This window comes from Littorina saxatilis, linkage group LG11 (assembly GCF_037325665.1).
Source record: "Littorina saxatilis isolate snail1 linkage group LG11, US_GU_Lsax_2.0, whole genome shotgun sequence".
Taxonomy (NCBI): Eukaryota; Metazoa; Mollusca; class Gastropoda; order Littorinimorpha; family Littorinidae; genus Littorina; species Littorina saxatilis.
The window spans coordinates 34,212,852-34,237,324 of NC_090255.1; the positions used below are offsets into that span (position 1 = coordinate 34,212,852).

At 40.4% G+C, this 24,473-nt stretch overlaps 2 protein-coding genes across 2 annotated transcripts in view; both read right to left on the bottom strand.

The window, feature by feature from the left end:
• Positions 1–572: 572 nt before the first annotated feature.
• On the bottom strand, positions 573–15,684 carry LOC138980305 (toll-like receptor 13). Its single transcript, XM_070353167.1, has 2 exons — positions 15,615–15,684; positions 573–3,070 (listed from the first exon to the last, which is right to left on the bottom strand). Exon 2 carries the CDS (start codon positions 3,033–3,035, stop codon positions 882–884), a length of 2,154 nt encoding a protein of 717 aa, XP_070209268.1. The 5' UTR covers positions 3,036–3,070; positions 15,615–15,684; the 3' UTR covers positions 573–881.
• Positions 15,685–18,791: 3,107 nt separating this feature from the next.
• LOC138980306 (palmitoyltransferase ZDHHC22-like) overlaps positions 18,792–24,473 on the bottom strand; it is an 18,788-nt gene continuing 13,106 nt past the window's right edge. The window contains exon 5 of the mRNA XM_070353168.1: positions 18,792–19,228. Within this exon, the coding sequence (XP_070209269.1) occupies positions 18,994–19,228 (235 nt within the window). The 3' untranslated portion in view covers positions 18,792–18,993. The remainder of the gene's footprint in view (positions 19,229–24,473) is intronic.

Below are 24,473 nucleotides of genomic sequence, written 5' to 3' on the forward strand. Positions count from 1 at the left end.
AAACTTTGTACAACAACAATGACATAATTATCTCTTGCTTAACTTAGATGCAAAATTAAGTCAGGTAAGATGTCGTAGCTTTTTTTATTGTGGTTTTATGAAAGAAAAGTCTGTGCCGATAGCACACAGTCATTGTACTAGCAAGCAAAAATGGTAAAGGTATTATGCATGCAATCAAACTGATTACAACACCAATAACAATAACAAAATAACCAAACAACAACAACAACAACAACAACAACAACAACAACAACAACTAAACAAACAAGAAACATGCAAGGTGACAAAAACATCGAAAAAATCAAATAACTGATGGATTTCTAACGTTCTATAATTTAGAATCAAAAATTAAAAACGGTTAGTTTATGTTTAGTTTTGACATAAATTTAATGTTCCAAAAACTTACTATGTATACTCGTGTGTTTTGATGCAGGGTGAAATGCTTGCATGTTCAAACTTAAATCGTCTGCATTGTTGCAATGTTTTCAGAGGTTGTCTTTCAAGAAGCTGTCTTGATTATACACACACACGTTTCGACATCATGTGAACAAATAGTCTTGAAACATAAATATAAATGTCAATGGAATGTGACCGACAAGACGTATAATCTATTCCTATATGTCAAGTTTTTAGCATGTTTTGAACATGGGGTCAGTGGAGTCATTTTGGGTCGGTAATTCCCCTCATAAACGTTTCGGTTTGAATTAGCTTCAATCTGATATAGAATTTATCAGATCGTATTTTGATCAGCTGCCGAATAACTATTGTTTCAATGCACTGAGAGTCTTTTCATTGAAAAGTAGTTTACCTTTTGAAAACCATTCAGAGCCATCAGATCAAAAGTTGTATGTTCCTGCAATCGTTGCTCACGCATGACTCCTTTACTGTTCTCCGTCCGGCACAATTTCTTGGAGAGCCATTCGCATCCTCCCCCAGAACGATGCTATGGCGTCACGGTCATCAACCCATTGGATGTAGGTCGTGGTCTTCATCACCGCCATCATGGATGGCGTCAGGTCACGTGACGCCACGTCATCCACACACACTAAAATCAAAGTGTCATCGGTGTCCATAGCGTGACGCAGACAGAAGGCCAGCTCGAACTGACACCACTGGCTCTGAACGAAGTCGTTGGAAAATACCATCAGGATCTTCTTGCTGCTCTCCACACAGTCTGCGATATTCTCCACGATGTTCTTGCCGGGGATGAAGTCTCTCTCGTGGACACACAGCCTCAGCCCCAGGCGGTCCTCCAGCTCCGGCATGAGGTGCTCACGGACCCAGGGCAGATCTTCAGAGGCGTAGGACACGAAGACGTCATAGTCAAAGTTGCCTTCCTCCAGGCGACGTCTTCTGTCGTCATTTCTCCCTCTAAATACTTCGTACAGTACCAAACGGAGATGCCAGCGATATCGAAAGACAGTGGACACAGCAGTCATAGTCATCAGCAATAGAGAGACACTGACCACAATAAACTCGCTCGTGTCGCGAGACAGCAGACAAGCCTGGTCAGGCACGCTGAAGGAAGCCACCTCCTGGTGAAGGTTGGAACACGTGTAGGATGAGCGGGAGTGTTTGAAGAGTGTTTTGTTGCTCCTCAGCCAGTCACTGAACCATCGCAGGTCACAGTCACAGGAAAACGGGTTCCCACTAAGGTCTAAAATTCTCAACTTTTCGCGGTTTGCTTTGGTGAATGTTGTTTCCGTCACAATTTTGAGTTGATTGTCGTTCAAGTTTAACTCGCGGAGCTTTGGATTGCTGGCAAACGTTGCATCGGGAATCTCATGGATTTTGTTCATATAAAGATACAGCTTTTTTAATCGAGGGAAGTTAGCAAAGGTTTTGGGCGTGATTTTTTCAAGTGAAGTCCTTCCCAGAAAAATGGTATCGGTTTCTGTCAGGTGTCCAAACAAACGAAGAAATCTATCGTCGGATAGCCCGCTGAACACATTGCCACTGAGCTGAAGAGAAAGGAGACCGGGGCACCCGGCAAAACTGTCCAAGTCAACGGTGTTTTCATCAGCAAACTTGAGGCCACTGTACATGAGAGAGATCTTCTGCAGATGCGTATTGTTGAAAGTGAAATTGTTGACGTGAGCCAAATGTTGTTGCATACTCTCCAGGTACAAGTTTGTCAAGACAGGAAAGCGATCAGTGTGAAACAAGTTGGACCGTAGCTTAGCAAAATGGTTTCCGGTAAGCTCTAAGTCCTGCAGCAATGGCAGACACACTTGTTCGTCGGGGAGAATGGAGTCGATTCCATTGTTCTTGAGGTTGAGCCATTTTAGACGAGGGAGAAGTGATCCGGAACCCGAGGCTCTGCAAGCGTGCGGGAAAAAAGTAAGCTGGTTCGAGGAAAGATCCAGCATTTGTAGGCTCTTCAAATGTCCTGCAGAGAAGGTATGGGCATAGTTGCCTGCCCAGTCCAATACCCGAAGTTTTCGCAGGTTTTCAAAGCGAGATAGGTTCAGGTCTCCGAGGTAATTGTCGTGAAAATACATTTCTTCCAAGTTTACAGAATCGTAAATGTTTTCTGGAAGATTATTCAGTCTCCCGTGTCTTAAATCAACGCACTTTAAAGTTTTCGTTTCAAAGACAGGCTTGATCGTTTCCGGCAGCTGGAAATTGTTATCAAAAAACAAAACTTCCAACCGCTTCAGCTGTCTAAATGCTCCATCGCTAATGTTGGTGAGGTGCTTGTTGGTACTGAGTGAAAGCGAAGTGATGGCAGTGACATTAGCGAAGAAATCTTCCGGGATTGTTGAAAGGTTGTTGTAGGAGAGATCCAAGAACTGAATGCCACGTGGCAGCTTGGGGACAAACAACAGTCCGCCATTGTTGTGCGAGCAGTTTGCCCTGGTCTTGGTGCACCAGCACTTTCCATGATAACAGTCGTAAGGCTTACCTCCCTTAAAGCCGGGGATCTGGCAGGAAAAAAACTTTCTCGTAGTAGCGGCAGAGGGTTTACAGAGGAAGGGGATAAGGAGATAGCAACATGCTGCCAGGAGAAGGTAGAATCCGTTCAGATGTGCCATGATGTTTCGCAAACACCTAACTTTGTCGTCTGCCGCTGAAATGAAAGAGAAGAATGAAACATAGTAAAGATGAATGAAAATCGTTGCGACATTGAATGTCATTTGCATTCAAAAAGAGTGTTACACAAACGAATGAGAAAACTCTTCCACTGAAGTTCATGTAAGTTGCACCTGTTGCAAATGTAATACATGTTACATGGTAGCAAAACGAGCAGAACATGTAATGATGTTGCGAAATACAAATGAGAGATACATTCTGCGGGTAAGTTGTTTACACAAGAACAATCATGTCAATAACAATGAAAAATAATATTTAAACAAAAAAAAAAGAAACATACAAAATACTATATGAGAAGGGAAAGCAGAGTCCAAAACAAAGCCTTGTTAAAACCAAAATGTATTAGGCCTATCTATTCTCTGAATTCCGTGCAGTATTTGGTTGGTTGTGCGTGTGTGTGTGTGTGTGTGTGTGTGTGTGTGTGTGTGTGTGTGTGTGTGTGTGTGTGTGTGTGTTGCTTGCGTGCGTGCGTTCGTGCGTGTGAATGTGCGTACGGGTGTGTGTGTGCGTGTTTTGCTTGCGTGCGTGCGTGCGTGTGGATGTGCGTATGTGTGTGTGTGTGTGTGTGTGTGTGTGTGTGTGTGTGTGTGTGTGTGTGTGTGCTGCTTTCTTCCTTGCTTTTTATATTTAGTCAAGTTTTGACTAAATATTTTAACGTAGAGGGGGGAATCGAGACGAGGGTCGTGGTGTATGTGTGTGTGTGTGTGTGTGTGTGTGTGTGTGTGTGTCTGTCTGTCTGTCTGTCTGTCTGTGTGTGTGTAGAGCGATTCAGACTAAACTACTGGACCGATCTTTATGAAATTTGACATGAGAGTTCCTGGGTATGAAATCCCCGAACATTTTTTTCATTTTTTTGATAAATGTCTTTGATGACGTCATATCCGGCTTTTCGTGAAAGTTGAGGCGGCACTGTCACGCCCTCATTTTTCAACCAAATTGGTTGAAATTTTGGTCAAGTAATCTTCGACGTAGCCCGGGGTTCGGTATTGCATTTCAGCTTGGTGGCTTAAAAATTAATTAATGACTTTGGTCATTAAAAATCTGAAAATTGTTAAAAAAAAAATAAAAATTTATAAAACGATCCAAATTTACGTTTATCTTATTCTCCGTCATTTGCTGATTCCAAAAACATATAAATATGTTATATTCGGATTAAAAACAAGCTCTGAAAATTAAATATATAAAAATTATTATCAAAATTAAATTGTCCAAATCAATTTAAAAACACTTTCATCTTATTCCTTGTCGGTTCCTGATTCCAAAAACATATAGATATGATATGTTTGGATTAAAAACACGCTCAGAAAGTTAAAACAAAGAGAGGTACAGAAAAGCGTGCTATCCTTCTTAGCGCAACTACTACCCCGCTCTTCTTGTCAATTTCACTGCCTTTGCCATGAGCGGTGGACTGACGATGCTACGAGTATACGCTCTTGCTGAAAAATGGCAGCTACTTGACTAAATATTGTTTTTTCGCCTTACGCGACTGGTTTTATTTCAGTCTGCCTGTCTGTCAGTCTATCTTTCTTTCTTTCTTTCTTTCTTTCTTTCAGCCTGCAATTTTATCACTTGTTTTCTTTCTTTCTTTCTATGTTCTTTCGTTTGTCTTTTCTTTCTTTCTGTCTGTCATTCCTTCTTACTTCCTTACTTTCCTCCCTTCCTGTTTCATATTTTTCCCGTCTTTGTTCTTCTTTGTTTGTGCTTTTGTCTTTTTGAAATTTACTTTCCCCTTGCATTTCTGTCTTTTTTCTAATCTTTTTTTGTTGTTGAGTGTGTGTGGTTAAAACAAGAAAGATTAGGTCATGAAGTGCGTTTCTGCACGTGTTTCGAAACATCTGAACAATAGAACACAAGTCGAAACGGACTGTTAGACAAATAAACCAGCATTTTACGCTCTCCTTAACCCGGACATCATCTTGTCATTTTTAATATGTATGCACTCAAAAACTCGGCATTCTTTCTTTTCCGTTTTTTTATTTTAGTTGCTTCGTGTCTTTGTGTTGCCTTTCCGCTATTTATTTATAACGATTTTAGACATCGTATCTTAAAATCAGTGCAACTGTAGAACTTAAATACTTCCGAAAAATGGTAGACGTAAAAGACCCGCGCCTCATCATTTTGTAAAATTAGAATAATTGCATTTAATAACCTGCGCCATTAAAAAGCAAGCACAACAATCTGACGGTCACAGAAAAAACGCAAATAGTGAAAAAGAAAAGCCAGCGAATACAGGCAGAGCGGTGTAATTGAATTGGAAGTTTGTATGTTTTTGGTAGAACTATTGAATAGAGAGGTTTCTTTTTTCTCACGTGTAATCACTTTGAAAATGAAATCTGTCCTTAGCTTTTTGTAACTCCATTTTATGTTTCTCTAGAACTCTATTCAAAATCTTTGTTTGAACTTTTTTTTCTCACTAGAAGTAAATGCTTGTTTGTGGGAAAGGGCGGGGGCCCGGTAGCTCAGTTGGTAGAGCACTGGACTTGTGATCGAAAGGTCGCAGGTTCGAATTCGGGCCGGGACGGACACGGGTCAACTTTATGTGCAGACCCAGAGACGGAAGCCATGTCCCACCCCCGTGTCATCACAATGGCACGTAAAAGACCTTGGTCATTCTGCCATAAGTGCAGGTGGCTGAATACACCTAAACACGCAGACACCTGGGTAGCGCGACTCCGTTGCTGCTAGCTTTCCACTGGGAGGAAGCGACCCGAATTTCCCAGCGATGGGACAACAAAGTAATGATAATGAAATGAAAATGAAAATGGATGTAGCTCAGTCGGTAGCGCGCTGGATTTGTATTTATATGGGGAGAAAGGTATATACCTTTAAACAGTTCTACAGGGTGACACGAAAAAAACAGATCCCACCAAAAGTTTAATATTTTCTGAAATAATCAGCCGATTCTTTTATTTTTTCAGGTGAGCCAAGCTGAAATGATGTTCTAACAGCCCACCAAGTTTGAGCTTCAAGATGTCATGGACAACGGAGCATAAGACATTTATAGTCGAGGCCTATTTTCGGTCGAATTCTATCCACGCTGCTCAACTGGAATTCAAAAGACAGTTTGGACGTAGAGACTTTCCTGTTAAATCAGTTATCTATGGATGGAGGGATAAGTTCAGAGACCATGGGACTGTCAATAACCTCAATAGTAAAAACCCTAACAGGGGATCCCACTCTGGTCGACCTAAATCAGCAAGGACACCGAGGAATATTGATTCAGTCAGAGAGTCTGTTGTGCGCAGCCCGAGCAAATCTGTTCGCCGGCGAAAATAGGCCTCGACTATAAATGTCTTATGCTCCGTTGTCCATGACATCTTGAAGCTCAAACTTGGTGGGCTGTTAGAACATCATTTCAGCTTGGCTCACCTGAAAAAATAAAAGAATCGGCTGATTATTTCAGAAAATATTAAACTTTTGGTGGGATCTGTTTTTTTCGTGTCACCCTGTAGAACAAATCTTAGAGAAAGAAACAAAATAAAACAACCAACAAACCGACAAAAATCAAAAAAACAAAAATATAGTGCGAACAAGGTAAAAGTCAAACAAAAAAACAAGCTATAAGCAAATTAGCCCAAACAAATAAGCAAGAAATTAACAAAAAAACACATGGGTTTACTTGGCATGAAAAAAAGGCTGGGAACAATTATCAATGATTCATCTGAGTAAAACTGTATTGACAACGTTTGGTGTACGGTAATGCCCGGAAAACCATTCCTGAATTAAGTATATAAGATGACTATCTGTTTTAGAAAACTGTCTGGGGAAAATGATAGAAATTTAGATGATTCATCAGAGTAAAACCATATGAGAGACGGTCTGTCTTATTTTCTTGCCCGCTTTGTTTCGTGTTCGTGAGAAACAACCTCGGGTCGAAGCGTCAAGCATTGTGAATTGTATCGTCTTCGTAAACACGTGAGTAAAGTACGTTTTGGTCTTTTATTCTATTATTCATATTGGCAACGTTTGTTGAACCATAATTCTCTAAACATTTGCTCCGGAATAAAGCTGACTTTCTGTTTTCGCATTGCCTCCCATCGCTTTTCCAACAATTCAAAACAGCGACAGTTAGCTAGATGTGTGTGTGTGTGTGTGGGTGTGGGTGTGGGTGTGTGTGGGTGTGTGTCTGTGTGTGTGTGTGTGTGGGTGTGGGTGTGGGTGTGTGTGGGTGTGTGTCTGTGTGTGTGTGTTAATACGTCTCAATGACACATTTTATGAAAAAGGCCTTTCCTTAAGTTTTAATCCTTGTAAAATAAAGTTCAGCTCATAGTCCGTGATCTGAGTGGCATAAATAGGTAAATTATTATCATTTGGGAATCCTCCATATGCAAAGCTGCTTTGTGAAGTATTGTATCTCTGCTATTCTAAACATGCCTCAAAAGAACTTCTAATGGTAGCTTTCATAACAGATTTTGTCCCCAAAGGGGGTCACTGCCTGCAAAAATGCTCGACTTAAAAAAAGGGGGTTACTTACTAAAAGACACATGATTCTGCTCATAATGCATTTTTAGTGTACAAAGTCTGAAGCAAAACTAACGGCATATGTTTGAAGTGTTGACTCATCACAAAAAATAAAGTCAATGCCGTGACGTCATTCTGCAAATGACGTAATAATTGCGGCATGTAATGAAAAAAAGGAAATCTATATGTTTCTTTCTTTTTCAGTTTTATTGAAGTCCCTACAAAACCCTGATAAAGGAATCTTGTGCTGTCAAACGTTTATACATCTATTGTGAATAAAAGTATAAAGAATTTTGAAAGTCTGACCGAAGCGTTTTCACAGAATCGCCACCTCTTTAAAGCAACCATTTGCTTAAAATTACATGCCCAAAGTTTGGAGTTTCAATACAAACTTTTTGTTCACAGCAAATTTTTGTTTAGAAGTGTTTAGAAAAAGACACATTCTTTTTATTTTTGTAATCATGGTCAACTTGCATGTGCTTTAGATTCTTCTGATTCCTTTTATATTTAAGGCCAGAGATGGGACGGAATTTTGCTTCAAAAACGTGTTTTGGGTTCTCAGCATTATTGGGTACTTTGAACACCATATTATAATCATTGTGCAATGTCATTTTGTCGTTTTGTCTTTCTTGCAATATAATGATTATTTTTAAAATATGTTATTAACGTTCGACACCATTTTGAAATATCTTGCCGATGTTTTCTCAGAATCATTTTTGAGCATCAGTGCCGTCATTGGGACATATTCATTTTCTAGACTAACTGTCCAATCTTCTTGCTCTATTTTGTATTTTCACCAAAAATAGTGTTTTTGTGCAGTAAAAGAGAGACATTTTAAGAATTACCAAGGAATGATTTTAGAAATTCTGTCAAAGTACAAAAACTTGCCTTTTTTCTGAAATTTATTGTATGCTTATGATATCTACCAAAAAATCAAATCTGTTCATACAATTGAAAACTTTGCTCTGATCTTGCATCTAGGGACCTTTTTAGAATAAAACAAAACATTCTGCAAAGTATTATTTTTCTTTTTCTGGAAGATGGGTCGATCCCCAAAACTACATGTTTTATCCAAAACAAGTCACAACAAACTTCCATTTTGACCAATAATTCGTACAAATATCACTTTCAATGAAAAAGAACACTCTAATCAAGAACCTTGAAACAAAACTTTATTTCCGTGCCATGTCTGCCCTTAAGGCGTTGTTTTGTCCTTTGTCTAAGTCTTAATTAAGAGTCTAGTAAATACAAAGAGTGTGTGTGTGTGTGTGTGTGTGTGTCTGTGTGTGTCTGTGTGTGTGTGTCTGTGTGTGTGTGTGTGTGTGTATGTGTGTGTGTGTGTGTGTGTGTGTGTACCCCCGTTTCCACAGGTTTGGTTGCCTAAATCACCATAAGGCAACCATCCACACGTGGATGGCAACCTAAACTCTGGATGGCAACCTAATTGTGTGGATGGTCGCTTCATTTAACACCGTTAAATTGACTTTTTTGACGGAAAGAATGTCATAACAATGTTCAAAATGACATTCTTTCCGTCCTCTATAGGCGACGAAATAGGTCAAATTTTGTGCATTTTTTAGTGCAAAATTCTTCGATGCCGGAGCGAGTACTGCACCCAGTGCTGTTGTAGTGCAAGTGCACTAGAAAGGCACTACACCCAGTGCCGCCTCTTAGGTAACCATCCACACTTTAGGTACGTGTGTGTGTGTGTGTGTGTGTGTGTGTGAGTGAAGGATGACCGATTTTACGTTCGCTGAGAGTATGCAGTGCCTGGGGTTGTTGACGACTACGTCAAAGGCATTGCACTTCAACTTAGTTTTGACTCAGAATTGTACGAATTGTTTCTCAACAGAAACGGCGTTGTTGGGAAACGGATTTGAAACAAAAGTAACTGTCTTGTTATATCTATCATTCTTAATTTGCTGTATGATGAATTTTATTGATAGTTCAATTTTGCTCTCGTGCCACATGTTTGCTTCGATGTACAATAATCAATGTACAATACATTCTATGTACATTTCACCTATTTAGCATTGCCAAGCAAGCGAACTGATAAAGAAACTAGACAGTATTGGCCTAATTGCAATAAGCAACCGATGATCTCTTGGACAAATAAAATCCTTCCGGCTCGACCCTCCCCTTCCACACATCCCTCACTTGTCCCTTATAATTCCTAATTCTTAACGTTGTACAATTATGAAGGAAACGGGGAAACGTATTGTACATTTTTGCTGACAAACAAAGAAGGGTTTGTGCATGTGTTTTTCTTTCTCTTTAAGTATGTTGTCGATTTGACCGTTGTCATCGCCTCATCACAATGCATTGTTATAAACAATACCACAGATTTTATAGGGAAAATGACAATCGCTTATTGTTTCGACTGATTTAAATGCTGTTACGATACTATGTGGTAGAACTTACAGGGTGCATATGAAATACCTATTTTCTTTCACTCCCATTTTTGTAATTCAAATTGTATTTAATGTTCATGCAAATTACGGAAAACCGCTAGAAAATGACAAGTTCATCAATTTCGAGCGATAGGACAATAAAGTAATGAAAATGGGGAAAAAATGGAGAAACAAATGACAGACACCAATTTTGTGACCCGATCGGCGGGAAAACGGCGTTTTTGCAAGAGAAGCTTTCAAGGGAGGCTATTCAAATGAAAACTGCTCGCTGTGTGCATAAATGTATATATCGAGTTATCTGGTTTGAAACACTCTCAGCTCATCAGTATATTTGACTTTGTGAGCAAAGGATTGACAAGTTTTGTGAATGGTAAATGCCCTCTGCTAAAGTCCTTCCTGCGAAAACATCAAGTGCATTCCGCTAATCTGGTCGCGAAATAATCGTCTCCCATTTTGGTTGACTGACTCGTGGGTTAGTGATCCAATGTCAATCACTATCATTTTCTCTTAGATTTCAATGCTTCTTATGCACTCTGCCAAAAACCATAATAGGAATGTGGTGAGAAAAAAACACTACAATTTCAGAGCTAAATGGAAATGGGTTCAACGTTGATGCATTCTTCCCTTTTCCTTTGAATAAACTTGGCCAAACAATTATTGCAACAGATTTTGACCAGAAATAGTGTTTTTGTGCAGTAAAAGAGAGACATTTTAAGAATTACCAAGGAATGATTTTAGAAATTCTGTCAAAGTACAAAAACTTGCCTTTTTTCTGAAATTTATTGTATGCTTATGATATCTACGAACAAATCAAACCTGTTCATACAATTGAAAACTTTGCTCTGATCTTGCATCTAGGGACCTTTTTAGAATAAAACAAAACATTCTGCAAAGTATTCTTTTTCTGGAAGATGGGTCGATCCCCAAAACTACATGTTTTATCCAAAACAAGTCACAACAAACTTCCATTTTGACCAATAATTCATACAAATATCACTTTCAATGACAAAGAACACTCTAATCAAGAACCTTGAAACAAAACTTTATTTCCGTGCCATGTCTGCCCTTTAGGCGTTGTTTTGTCCTTTGTCTAAGTCTTATTTAAGAGTCTAGTAAATACAAAGTGTGTGTGTGTGTGTGTGTGTATGTGTGTGTGTGTGTGTGTGTGTGTGTGTGTGTGTGTGTGTGTTTGTGTGTGTGTGTGTGTGTGTGTGTGTGTTTGTGTGTGTGTGTGTGTGTGTGTGTGTGTGTGTGTGTGTGTCACAAATGAAGGCATTAATTTCCTTTTCATTTCATCCAAACTGTATATGCAAGTACAGAACGTTTACTTGACTACATGTATCTGGATCGCCTTTGAATCACGTGACCGCCAGTCAAATAAGGGTACCATCAAAATCAACTGGACAAAAACGAAAGGGCCCAATTAAAAATCGTACAAAATTCACAATAGGCAAACCTTTGCAACTTGTTTATACGAGAAGAAAGCCAAATCAATTATCTACCCACAAAAGGTTGTTTTGTTTAGCTAGCTTGTGTATTACGTGTGATATGCTATTCCTAATTATGCAGGTGTCTATCGCAATATTGGTCCACAAAGGGAGTTTTTCGTCATTTTTAGAGATATTGTGACAAATAACGCCGTATTTCAACAATGACTCGGTGGATTGCTTTGAAACTTTCAGAATATTTTAACAACATACTAGAGACGTACTTCAGGCAAAATGTGGGATCCTTGCACGTATTTGTTCAGATGTAACGCAATGTTACGGAAACAGGTTTTAAACTCGTCATGGGATTTGGATTGCTCCCCTGTATCCAAACATATTATGACTTTGCATGCGATAAATGATTTTTTTCGCTTTTTTTTTTCTTCTTTTTTTTATCAGATGTAAAGTTTTGTTTCTTGCAGAATCGTGTCCCAAGGAAGACAACAACGAAGTGGATCGTACAACCAGCACCTGTTACTTTTTTTTTTTCGTAAACAATAACATTATATGACACACTTGGTATCTGTATGTTTAACTGGCTCAGGATGCACCAGATAGCTCTATTTTGCTTCTTTGGATAAAAAAAATGTCCGGGGGGGGCATGCCCCCGGACCCCCCTAGAGGCTTAGGCGCCGAAGCCGTCATCTTGTATCTTCGCAGTCATTTTGTAACCCCCCCCCCCCCCTCCAAAGTGAATTGATCCGCCCTTGCACAACTATCTCACAGATGCCTACCCATAGCTTTAGTGTTGCCAGCCAGATGATACTTCATGCGGTTTGCCGGCCCCACTCTTGAAACTGCTCACCCATTTCTTAACTTTTTCCTTATGACATGGTAACAATGAGTTGTTGAAATCCGATGCATCTTTTTTACTCGAAACACATTAATTGTGTATTAGCTGAAGAGTAATTGAAGACTATGCATCACTCATTTAACACATTTTTATGTCAAAAATGACAAAACCTGTGTTTACTTGTTTATTTGTGCTTACTTGTATTTGAACGCGACAGACAAGATTGAAACACACCAAATAAAGTCTTCTTTTTTTTCTTCATAGAACTGTGTCACGGGCTGCAGCTCCAGATGATTGGGCATTTACGATTATGGCCGTTTTTCCTCTTCATTTGGGCAGTCATACTCTGTTTAGGGGGGATGCATGCGTGGTATGTTCCTGTTTCTAAACCCCACCGACCTCTAACGTGGATTACAGGCTCTGTGTGTGCGTATTTCATCTTGTGCTGCATGGTGTGTAGCCTACACACGAAAGAGATAACTTGCAGGTCTGCACATAATTTAACTATGTCCACCCTTAAGCCACAATGTGCAGCACGTCGTAACCACTAGACTATTGCGCTCGTCCAAAGAAAGACTTAAAACAAGGAAAGTACTGGTGGATGGGATGCTTTGAAGGCGTGCTCCTAACTGGATTACATGATCACGCGGAGTTTTTGTTGGTATGTTTTGTTTTTGTTCTCAAGTTGTTGAAACCTAGTGGACCATGAACAGTTTTTTCCTAAATAATTAGCAATACAGCTATGAAACATTTTAAGCACAGTTTTCCTGTGACTTGGTTATTCTTACAACTGAAATCACATGTAGTCTGTTGCAATATGTTACTGTTGTCAAATCAAAACTGCGCAAAAGATGCAGTGGCGTGCATGTTCTGTAGTTCCGTCGAGCTTCTTACACCAGTGTCTAAGGGCGGTGAAATAGCTCAGTCGGTAGCGGCGCTAACTTCAAAACCAGTTGTCGCTATCGGCGTGGGTTCGAACCCCACGTTCGGCGAGGGATTCATTTCCCAGAGTCAACTTTGTGCAGACTCTCCTCGGTGTCCGAACACCCCCGTGTGCACGCATGCGCACGACAAAGAACCCAAGTACACAGCGAAAGTCTCAGGGCTTGGAAACATAAATACACGCATGCAGGGAAAAAACCTAACAAATGGGTAGCGCCGTATATACAGTAGCTCGCTTTCCCCAGGGAGAAAGCAGCCCGAGTTTCCATGAGGATAACCTCACAGGACTATATGAATCCTATCCCTTTTCCTGAAATAATGTCGTAACTGATTGCTATTTTAATCCTAAAAATGAATTCACAAATGTTGTCACTATTCACTAGAAGCAGTTTGTTTGTTTGTTTGTTTGTTTGCTTAACGCCCAGTCCACCACGAGGGGTGATATCAGGGCGGTGCTGCTTTGACATTTAACGTGCACCACACACAAGACAGAAGTCGCAGCACAGGCTTCATGTCTCACCCAGTCACATTATTCTGACACCGGACCAACCAGTCCTAGCACTAACCCCAAAATGCCAGACGCCAGGCGGAGCAGCCACTAGATTGCCAATTTTAAAGTCTTAGGTTCGAACACACGACCTCCCGCTCACTGGGCGGACGCCTTACCACTAGGCCACCGTGTTGCGGTACTAGAAGCAGTCAGACGGTTGATTGTGTATATATGTCCAAGTGAAAAGATGCTTGTATCCCATGTATTAGCCTGGACAACTATCATCCTGAACTCAGGTCAAAATGAGTTCGGCTCATTCTCTCCCTGACAGGATGCCTTGAGTTTCCTTGACCGATTTTTTTTACATAGTTAGAGCTTTTTGTAATGTATTATTGATATAAGCAGATTCGCGATCGTCGATAATGATTTTTCATGGTGTTTTGTAATTTTTAAATTACAAAGGAATTGATATGTAAGACAGTTTCAAGCGAGCTATTTTTCTCGGCTGTATTTACTGTGCAAACAACTCTAAATATGGCAAAAGTGTCACGTGATAATCAACCGTTTGGTTTCGGCACTAACTGGAGCAGACGATTTTTTCTGTAACCAGTTGACAGGGATGAAACCATATATTACGGTCTGCTTCCGGCAGCAGTCCCAAAATTTCGACTTGTTTTTACCTTAGAACGATGTCTTTATCATAACTGTGAAGCACAGAACGGAGATGACTGTCGAAGTCGGCCAATCTGCAATCATTTTCGTCTCGTCTCTAATTTAGATCAGTGCTCGCGAAAACCATATGGGAGATAACTCTGTATTTTTGTTTTGATAGATTCGCGTAGGACTGTAGCGTCCGGTCAGGGAGAGAATGAGCCGAACTCATTTTGACCTGAGTTCAGGATGGGACAACTATGTGTTGGTTGATTAACATGATATTTTACATGGGAATAGATGTGCATTTAAAGAAGAATCTTTGTATTGGACTGTCGTTCTCAAACATTGGGTCTCTCATCATCTACTTTTCACACAATAAATGAACAACAAGAAAAACAGGTAATGAGAACTATTCAATAGTAAGGAATGTATAATGTATAGATGGGTGTACCTTTTAGGAGGGAGACAGAAGAGTAAGGCGTTTAGACATAGTCATTCCTTTTACACTAGGTTCGTGTTATGTAAACTGAGCAAAAACATTATTGCACCCATTTTCGTACCCCAACTACAACATTCATTCCCGTGTCACGTTATTCAAACAGTATGTGCCATTAAAGGCCCTTCACTTGGCTACTTAGCACACTTTTCGGATCAAAGATTTCTGTTACAAGTATCACGTGACCGCCGCCTCTCGTTTTCTACTGCTCATGCGCTCCACACCTGCATCAGTAGAATAACACAAGAGATACGCATGTACGCAAGATAAAAAAAACAAAACAACCTGTTCTGAATAGATAATTGATTTGTCTTTCTCCTCGTTTTAAACAGTGCCAAGTTGAGCCTATTCTGATTTTTTTTTTCGATTTTTAATTGGTACTTTACGTTTTTGTCAGGTCGATTTTGGGGGCACCCTTACTTCGGCGGCGGTCACGTGATACCTATACCAGAAATCGTTGATCCGGAAGTGTGCCAGAAAGCCCAGAGAAGGGCCTTTAATGCTCATACATTTTCAATGAAATGACACGGGAATGAACGTTTTAGTTGGGGTACAAAAATGCGTGCAGTAATCGTTTTGCTCAATTTTTATTAAATATTTAAACAAACCATGGAAATTTTTAAAAACATATTCTGCTTAAAGCGTCTTTTACAACTGATGAGAATTGCAAAACTATTCATTTTTAACTGGTACAAGTTTGTTTATTTAAGCATATAAGTCATCCTGCCACTCATCATAATTTATAACAGTCATTGATGTTACAGCTACAGAGAATGTAAAAGCTCACCTGATAACACCACCGTGACCGTTTCCCACGGAACTATTTTGCAGACTGATCACAGCCGTGACTCCACGCGGCTATGCAAAGCAGAACTGTCAGACACAGGCGAATGCGCAAGCCGAAACTACCCAGCGGGTGATTATAATGAAGTTAACAAAAGCATTTTAGAATTAGCTGAAAAATGACAAGAAGGTAAAGTGCATGTAACACTTTTGGGTTTGTCTGCTTGGTTAGTTGGTTGGCCTTTTTGTATTTTGCTGCTGCTGCTGTTTGTTTGTTTGTTTGTTTGTTTGGTCCTACAGTTGTGTTGATATGTTTTTTCTTGTCCCCCCCCCCCCCTCTCTCTCTCTCTCTGTCTCTCTCTCTCTCTCTCTCTCTCTCTCTCTCTCTCTCTGTCTCTCTCTCTCTTTTGCACACACACGCTGTGTTCAACATTTTTACTAAAGGTGAAGATTCCTATCGTTTATAACAACAACAACAAAAGTATTTAACACATAGCTTGCAGCTCATTTTCTTTGGAAATGTTTCCTGATTCTTTAGATAACTGTTCCGTTTTGGATGTTGGGCGCCTGCGAGATATATAATACTTCCGTGTATGCTTGCAAGATGTGTGTGCTTCTGTGCGTGCATGCGTGCGTATGTGTCGCCGTGCGCGTGTGTTAGTGTATGCGTGCGTGTGTGTGCGCATGCGTGTGTGCATGCGTGCGTGCGTTTGCGTGTGTGTGTGTGCGTGCGTGTGTGTGTGTGTGTGTGTGTGTGTGTGTGTGTGTGTGGTAAGCTCACCCCCAATCCTTTTCTCTTTAAATTAAAGTAGCAAAACAAAAAACACAAAATCCGAACAATCCACAATTAAAGCGCACGAAAAATCACAATTGTATTTTCAAGATAAGTAGGGCATAACAATCACAAACATCGACATGTTTCCGGGTATTCATCTTCCGAGCAAACAATTGTACATTTGAGAAAATTAACCAAACACAGACGTGGACGGATTGTCACAATATAATGTTCATTTTGACAAGAATCTGAAATGCTAACAAAATTATATGCCACACCAAATGAGATAATCACAATCAATAGGCATCAGCAATGCATCAACATACATGGAACAAAGGGTAAAATTACAGAGAGAAAACTCAAATGAAGTCAAAATGCTTTAAGGCCAACAACAAAAAATAGTGTGTTTACGGTATCCCGACCGACCCTTTTTTTTCGCGCGACCCTACTTTTTTTGGGCATTTGGGGGGGAAAAAATATAAAAAAATATAAAAAAATTAAACAAAAATAAAAAAAATAGTCTTTGTTTTTTGGTAAAATAACTTAAAAATATGGTGTTTTGGGAAAAAAGAGACTTTTGGGGGGGGGGCCTAACACAATGACTGCAAGATAACAAGGAAAATGTACTCACCAGTAACATGTACAATAACACAACGAATAGAAAAACAAGAAAGGTATGTTGTTGGAACGTTTGTTATTGACAAAACGATACAGTAATAATAATAATAAGTCAATAACAAACGTTCCAACAAACTACCTTTCTTGTTTTTGATTCTGAATTTTGGAACTTTGGCAGTCTCTTTGTTTTTGGATTTATTCAATAACACAACGAACAAGGACCGGTTTTGACATTATGTCTTCATCAGCAAAAAAAAAGCGTGACATAACTTAATTTAAAGTGCTTCCTTACCCGTGAAGACCATCTCGGTAAGTCAGCACACAATCGACCAGGCGTTTACATGGGATACGACCAGGCGTTTACATGGGATACGACCAGGCGTTTACATGGGATACGACCAGGCGTTTACATGGGATACGACCAGGCGTTTACATGAGATACGACCAGGCGTTTACATGGGATACCACCAGGCGTTTACATGGGATACGACCAGGCGTTTACATGGGATACGACCAGGCGTTTACATGGGATACGACCAGGCGTTTACATGGGATACGACCAGGCGTTTACATGAGATACGACCAGGCGTTTACATGGGATACGACCAGGCGTTTACATGGGATACGACCATAACTCTATCTGACATGACTGTACATGTAACTAATCTATTGCAGGCGGTAGTTTCCACAGGTCTCCAGTACCTCTGACCCACGGGTAACGTAAAACGAAATGTAGGAAACTAACAAATAAAAGTGATAGTGGCACAAACAACAATTATACATGTATATCATCTTTACGTGACTCCCTGGTTTTATATGTGACAATGGCCACAAGTACAGTACAATATAACATCCAAAATCCGTTATTGAGCATTTGTATATGAATTGAAGCTTATCAAAAATACTTAAAACGAATCAATAGTTATTGCCCAGCCATGTGATATATCTGTATCAACAGTGCAAGCCATGTAATATATCTGTATCAACAGTGTAAGCCATGTAATATATCTGTATCAACAGTGTAAGCCATGTAATATATCTGTATCAACAGTGTAAGCCATGTAATATATCTGTATCAACAGTGTAAGCCATGTGATATATCTGTATCAACAGTGTAAGCCATGTAATATATCTGTATCAACAGTGTAAGCCATGTAATATATCTGTATCAACAGTGTAAGCCATGTGATATATCTGTATCAACAGTGTATTTCCAAAGCAGTACGTAACCAGTGACTCAGTGAAAAATTGTCAGACATGCTCAAACTCCAACAATAGACCAGCACGGTACATACACGTCATAAATAAACGCACTGACAACGAAAAAGTTTCTTTTTATTGATATTCAGCAGCGGACACACTTAGCGCGGAGCGCCCTCTCTCACACACACACACACACACACACACACACACACACACACACACACACACTTACATACTTCCTTTACCATTTGCCCGACTTGGCTTCACACGTCTATCTCCAATGGTTTGTGTGTGTGTACACACATTTGACAGAAGTAAAACAATGTCATGTTGGGTTTATTCGAGTTTACCCTGAGGAGATTCAACATTTCCAATTATAGACTGAAAATAATGCTCTCTCTGTCTCTCTCTCTGTCTTTCGGAAGCACGCCAATTGCCCCCCGGTCAATTGCCCCCCGGACAATTTCCCCCTAAACGACTGCCCCCCGCCATGGGAGGACAATTGCTCTCTCTCTCTCTCTCAGGCTCTCTCTCTCTCTCTCTCTCTCTCTCTCTCTCTCTCTCTCTCTCTCTCTCTCACACACACACATACACTCTAACTCTCTCTCTCTCTTCCTCTCTCCCCCTCTCTCTTTCTCTCTCTCACACACACACACACACGCACACACACACACACACACACACACACACACATTTCGTGCCAATCGTAACAGCCCACTAATCTACATTGAATATATCGAAATCAGTGACTAAGCCACGCATCGTTATTTCTTTCAGCTCGGGTCAATCAACTGTTTTTACTCGCTGACTCTCGACCTTGTGTCTTGGGTTCAGGTCCCACCTTTATACCGTCATAATGTAGTCCGTCGTTCAGCTGTTTAAAGAGAAGCTGGGCAGGAAAAAAGAAGTTGAGCATCCAATAGTCGCCGAACACCAACCGGAAGTTATCCTCGATGCTGGAAGTGACCCGTATGTTCTTCTTCTTGGCAAGTTCGTAAAGCGTTTTTCCTTGTGCTATGACGCTGTGGTAACAAAACAAAAAAAAGCAAAACAAAAATAGCAATTAGAGGTCGATCCAAACGAACATGTTCTCTTCGCAGGTCCACTGCGCTTTCTTGGTAGTAGTAGTAGTAGTAATAGTAGTAGTAGTAGTAGCAGTAACGGTAACAGTAGTAGTGGTATACATGTAGTAGTGTTATTTTTATTTTTATTACCGTTTGTGACACTTTCACACACATTCAGGGATTCTCGCATTGTCAACCCGAACCATCAGAGTCGACAAGATGAAGCGAACTTTATTCAAACATAGAGTCGTGGTCTCCCTGTTGAAGCCGAGATCAAATTTACCCCACCTTCACGGCCCATCCTTATAAACCCCCAAAAGTAGTTCCCACGCTATCTCTATAATATTCGTACTCTTGCCTTTCAACCCAACCACTAGAACACTGCATTTCTTAATATAACACATGCTTAGAAACTATTTTCTCGGCATCCTGAACTCCGAATGCCCCTCCAAGGGATTTAACGTACTTGCTTACCCCTAGCTATATTTCTGACCTTCTTGATGTCTACTCCCCCTCTCGCTCCCTAAGATCCTCCGCAGACACCCGCCTTTTTAGGATACCATCAGCACGCACCAAAACATATGGCCAGCGCACCTTCTCCTACCAGGCCCCATCCATCTGGAACCAACTCCCGCATTCACTCAGGCACTCCACATCTATGCAATCATTCAAAACCTCACTCAAAACACACCTCTTCCCTCACTAGTCCGTTAATGACCACACATCACCCTCTCCTGCTGGTCCTTGATCTGTCTCTTTCTTTCTCCTTCTTCTTCCCTTTCCAGCTCTATTCTTCTTCTCTCAACAAACTTTATGTATCCAATACTTTATTTATTTATTTACGACTGTTTTTCCGTCTAGAATGCATGTGCCTGTAGTTGGTATGAGTGAGTGCGTCGCGTTCTCGCTGTGCGCCTGTCTGCGAGTGTATGAGTCCTTGTCGATTTGTGTTTCGTATAATGTTCACTATGTATTTTATATTTTGTAAGCGCCTAGGGCTATATTTAGATTAGGCGCACAAATGTTCATAATAATAATAATAATAATAATATCTACTCTCAGCTGGCACCATGGATGGCTCACCTAACACAGAGGGATACCAGCTCGGTCTCGACCCTCTCACATAAATCACTTGTCATGCAGGCTAACACCCCGCAGTAAGTAGTACTTTGTGACCTACACCTTTCTATTCCAGCGTCTTATCTTTGCTTCACTCTTTGACCAAATAATAAAGAACATGGACACAGACGTCTAGTGGCAAACAGCTATGTAACACGTTGCCATCATCATCATCATCATCATCATCATCATCATCTTCATCAACACCACCACCATCATCATTATTATCGTACAGTAAAGAAGCCTCTTGAAAATATCTTATTCCATTATATTTATCCTCATGTTAGTCAGCATGTCAGCCAACAGAGATATATTCGCGTTTTGACATGAGATAAGAACATCTCTTCGAACACATAACAACACTCTACAGCCTTGCCGCTTTATGTGCTGAGTTGGATTACTTTGCTGACTGTACGATATTGATTCATAACAACAAGACGTCTCTTTTTGACCCTCGATTTCAAAGTGAAACATTTTACTTCAAAAGTCAAAGAAAGTTAGAAAAGACTTCACACCATGCATGAAATGGCGTCATGTAACCATTCTGTCACTTCTTCTGCATGTCTCCAGAGGAAATGACAACAAGTCGCGTAAGGCGAAAATACAACATTTAGTCAAGTAGCTGTCGAACTCACAGAATGAAACTGAACGCAATGCAACGCAGCAAGACCGCATACTCGTAGCATCGTCAGTCACCCGCTCACGGCAAAGACAGTGAAATTGACAAGAAGAGCGGGGTAGCAGTTGCGCTCAGAAGGATAGCACGCTTTTCTGTACCTCTCTTTGTTTTAACTTTCTGAGCGTGTTTTTAATCCAAACATATCATATCTATATGTTTTTGGAATCAGAAACCGACAAGGAATAAGATGAAAGTGTTTTTAAATTGATTTCGAAAATTTAATTTTCATATTAATTTTTATATATTTAATTTTCAGAGCGTGTTTTTAATCCAAATATAACATATTTATATGTTTTTGGAATCAGCAAATGATGGAGAATAAGATGAATGTAAATTTGGATCGTTTTTAAAAAAAAATATTTTTTTTACAATTTTCAGATTTTTAATGACCAAAGTCATTAACTAATTTTTAAGCCACCAAGCTGAAATGCAATACCGAAGTCCGGGCTTCGTCGAACATTACTTGACAAAAATTTCAACCAATTTGGTTGAAAAATGAGGGCGTGACAGTGCCGCCTCAACTTTCACGAAAAGCCGGATATGACGTCATCAAAGACATTTATCAAAAAAATGAAAAAAACGTATGGGGATATCATACCCAGAAACTCTCATGTCAAATTTCATAAAGATCGGTCCAGTAGTTTAGTCTGAATCGCTCTACACACACACAGACAGACAGACACACACACACACACACACACACACACACACACACACACCCCCACACACACACACACGCACATACACCACGACCCTCGTCTCGATTCCCCCCTCTACGTTAAAACATTTAGTCAAAACTTGACTAAATGTAAAAACAGTTGAGAACGAAGTTTTGTCGGTGACTTTAACATAGTTATCAGCAGTAAAAGATTAATTGTAAGGTCACTGCGAGGCTGTGTATTGGTATTGTATATCATTAATTTCGTAACTGACACCTATGTCAATCTGCGAAATAAATTCAGAAAAAATTGGGGGGTGGGGGAAACATACTCTGGGGTACATGATCAAAAAATTGTAAATAAATAAACCGTATGCTGAAACTTAGAGATGCATTCAAATTCATTTTATCATGCTCATAAGAAGACCGGCACGGTTGGCCTAGTGGTAAGGCGTCCGCCCCTGTGATCGGGAGGTCGTGGGTTCGAACCCCGGCCGGGTCATACCTAAGACTTTAAAATTGGCAATCTAGTGGCTGCTCCGCCTGGCGTCTGGCATTATGGGGTTAGTGCTAGGACTGGTTGGTCCGGTGTCAGAATAATGTGACTGGGTGAGATATGAAGCCTGTGCTGCGACTTCTGTCTTGTGTGTGGCGCACGTTATATGTCAAAGCAGCACCGCCCTGATATAGCCCTTCGTCGGCTGGGCGTTAAGCAAACAAACAAACAAAAAAATGCTCATAAGAAAAATACCTCAGCTCAGTGTTAGGCATTCCTGCAGTGAGACAATATGGGAGGCTACAGGACGGGTACCGGGCATGTGTTGGAGAGTACAAACTCTCAGACCATCGGAAACCATTCCCACGGTTACGTAAGCAAAACTACCGTTCTCGTTTCTGAGTTAGGCACTTTTTAGCAGAGGCGACCGACTTGTTTGGAGATTGTGAAGATGTGCAAAAGCCTTTTGGGGGTTGTTAAGCAGTTTTGCTGATTGAAAACGTTGCTGCCAGCTCTTGTTCTCTTGCTTATTCTGCTGTCAACCGATCGAGATATGCAGTTTGCAGCTTGTAACTAAAACGAGATAGGCAACACTAAAAAAAAAAAAGATACAGGCAATTATCTTTTTCATTGTGTACGTAAAAACTGTCTTAAAGTTTCAGTGGAGGAGTCACCACATTGCTGAAGCAACGATTTGTCTTTTTGTCGCAGATTACGATACAAACAGTCAAAAGCTTTACAGAACTATCTCACAGATGCCCACGCATTCCTTTAGTGTTGCCAGCCAAACCCAACTCATGTGGTTCGTGAGTTTGCATCTCCCACAAAACAGTAATTAACATTCCACGTGAATACGTTCTGACCACTGTGGTTCTGACGCTAAAGGCTGTGTGCAGTAGGCCAAAATGGACCCACATACCATCATTTAAGACTAGGGTTGTGTCCCTTCCAGATTTTGACTGGTCGGCAACTTCGACAAAAATTCTGCAATCTTTCGGTCAATTATCAACTATATATATCATTTCATAAACAGAACACGCGCAAGCAAAAGCACACATCCTTGAATGTCAAGAAGCGGTTCCTTACAATCTATGCCTCAGAAAACCGAACTTCATACAGTATTTGACGTTCAAACAGGCTGCTACTCAAAAACGATGGAAGAAAATTTCCTTCGCGATACCAAAACATGAAAAGAACCCGAAAGTATCTGGCTTTATATCGCCTCAGCAGAGAAACAGCATAACTATGTAAGCCTACTTGATTTTACTCCCAAAAAAATAAACTGCTGCAAAGTGTTAGCAGAATTTAATGACTTTCACGGAACTATTCAACAGCGCATTGATCGCTTGCTTGCGTAGGTAGACTGGCAGTTATGGAAGGTGAAAAGGGTCAAATGATCGAGCAAAACGATCGAGTAAAAGGATGCATACTTCAGTTTCGCGTTTGACCTTTTCCGCGCGCAGTTCAATATTTTAAAAAACAACTCGTGTAAATCTGGTACGACACAGCAAACCATGTAGTATTCTCTATGTACGTGTACGTGTAGATATTCCGTCACCCGTGACTCACTTTTTTTCTCCAATGTTCCAAATCATACGTTGTTTACCAAGACTGCAGATCTCGGCTCAAACGCGTGACGTAAAAACTAGATTTGATGACGTTACCCGTACACGTTCCTGTACACGTGCTGAAAGTGGCACATCTAGATCTGTTGCAGACGAACGCTTCGTGCCAAACACTTTTCACACAGTAATTTTAACTACACACCCCTAAATGTAGGCCCTACTCGCTAAAACAAGAAGAATTTTTTTTTTATTTCTCTTGATATTTCATGCTCCTTCACGCCGCATCAGAACACGTAATCTACTTACTTTACTTTCTAGATTCGTTCTTTGTGCTGATCCGTTCCATGATTTTCCGAAACAGCGCGATGAAACTGCTCGTACAAAAGTATCGTGTAAAAGGATCGATCCTTTTGCACGATCCTTTTGCTCGATCATTAATTTTGACCCTTTGCGCGCGTCGGGCGGAAAGGGTCAAACGCAAAGGATCGATCCTTTTGCACGATCCTTTTGCTCGATCATTTGACCCTTTTCGCCTTCCATCTTATCTAGGCAGTGTGATTAGGACTCGATCAAACTGTGGCACAAAAACACAGTTTTCAAACTGTGGCACAAAAACACAGTTTTTCGTTACAAATCAGAAACAAGTCGCGTAAGGCGAAAATACAATATTTAGTCAAGTAGCTGTC

Coding starts and splice junctions, on each gene's coding strand:
- LOC138980305 (XM_070353167.1), bottom strand. CDS start 3,035: ATGGCACATCTGAACGGATTCTACCTTCTCCTGGCAGCATGTTGCTAT.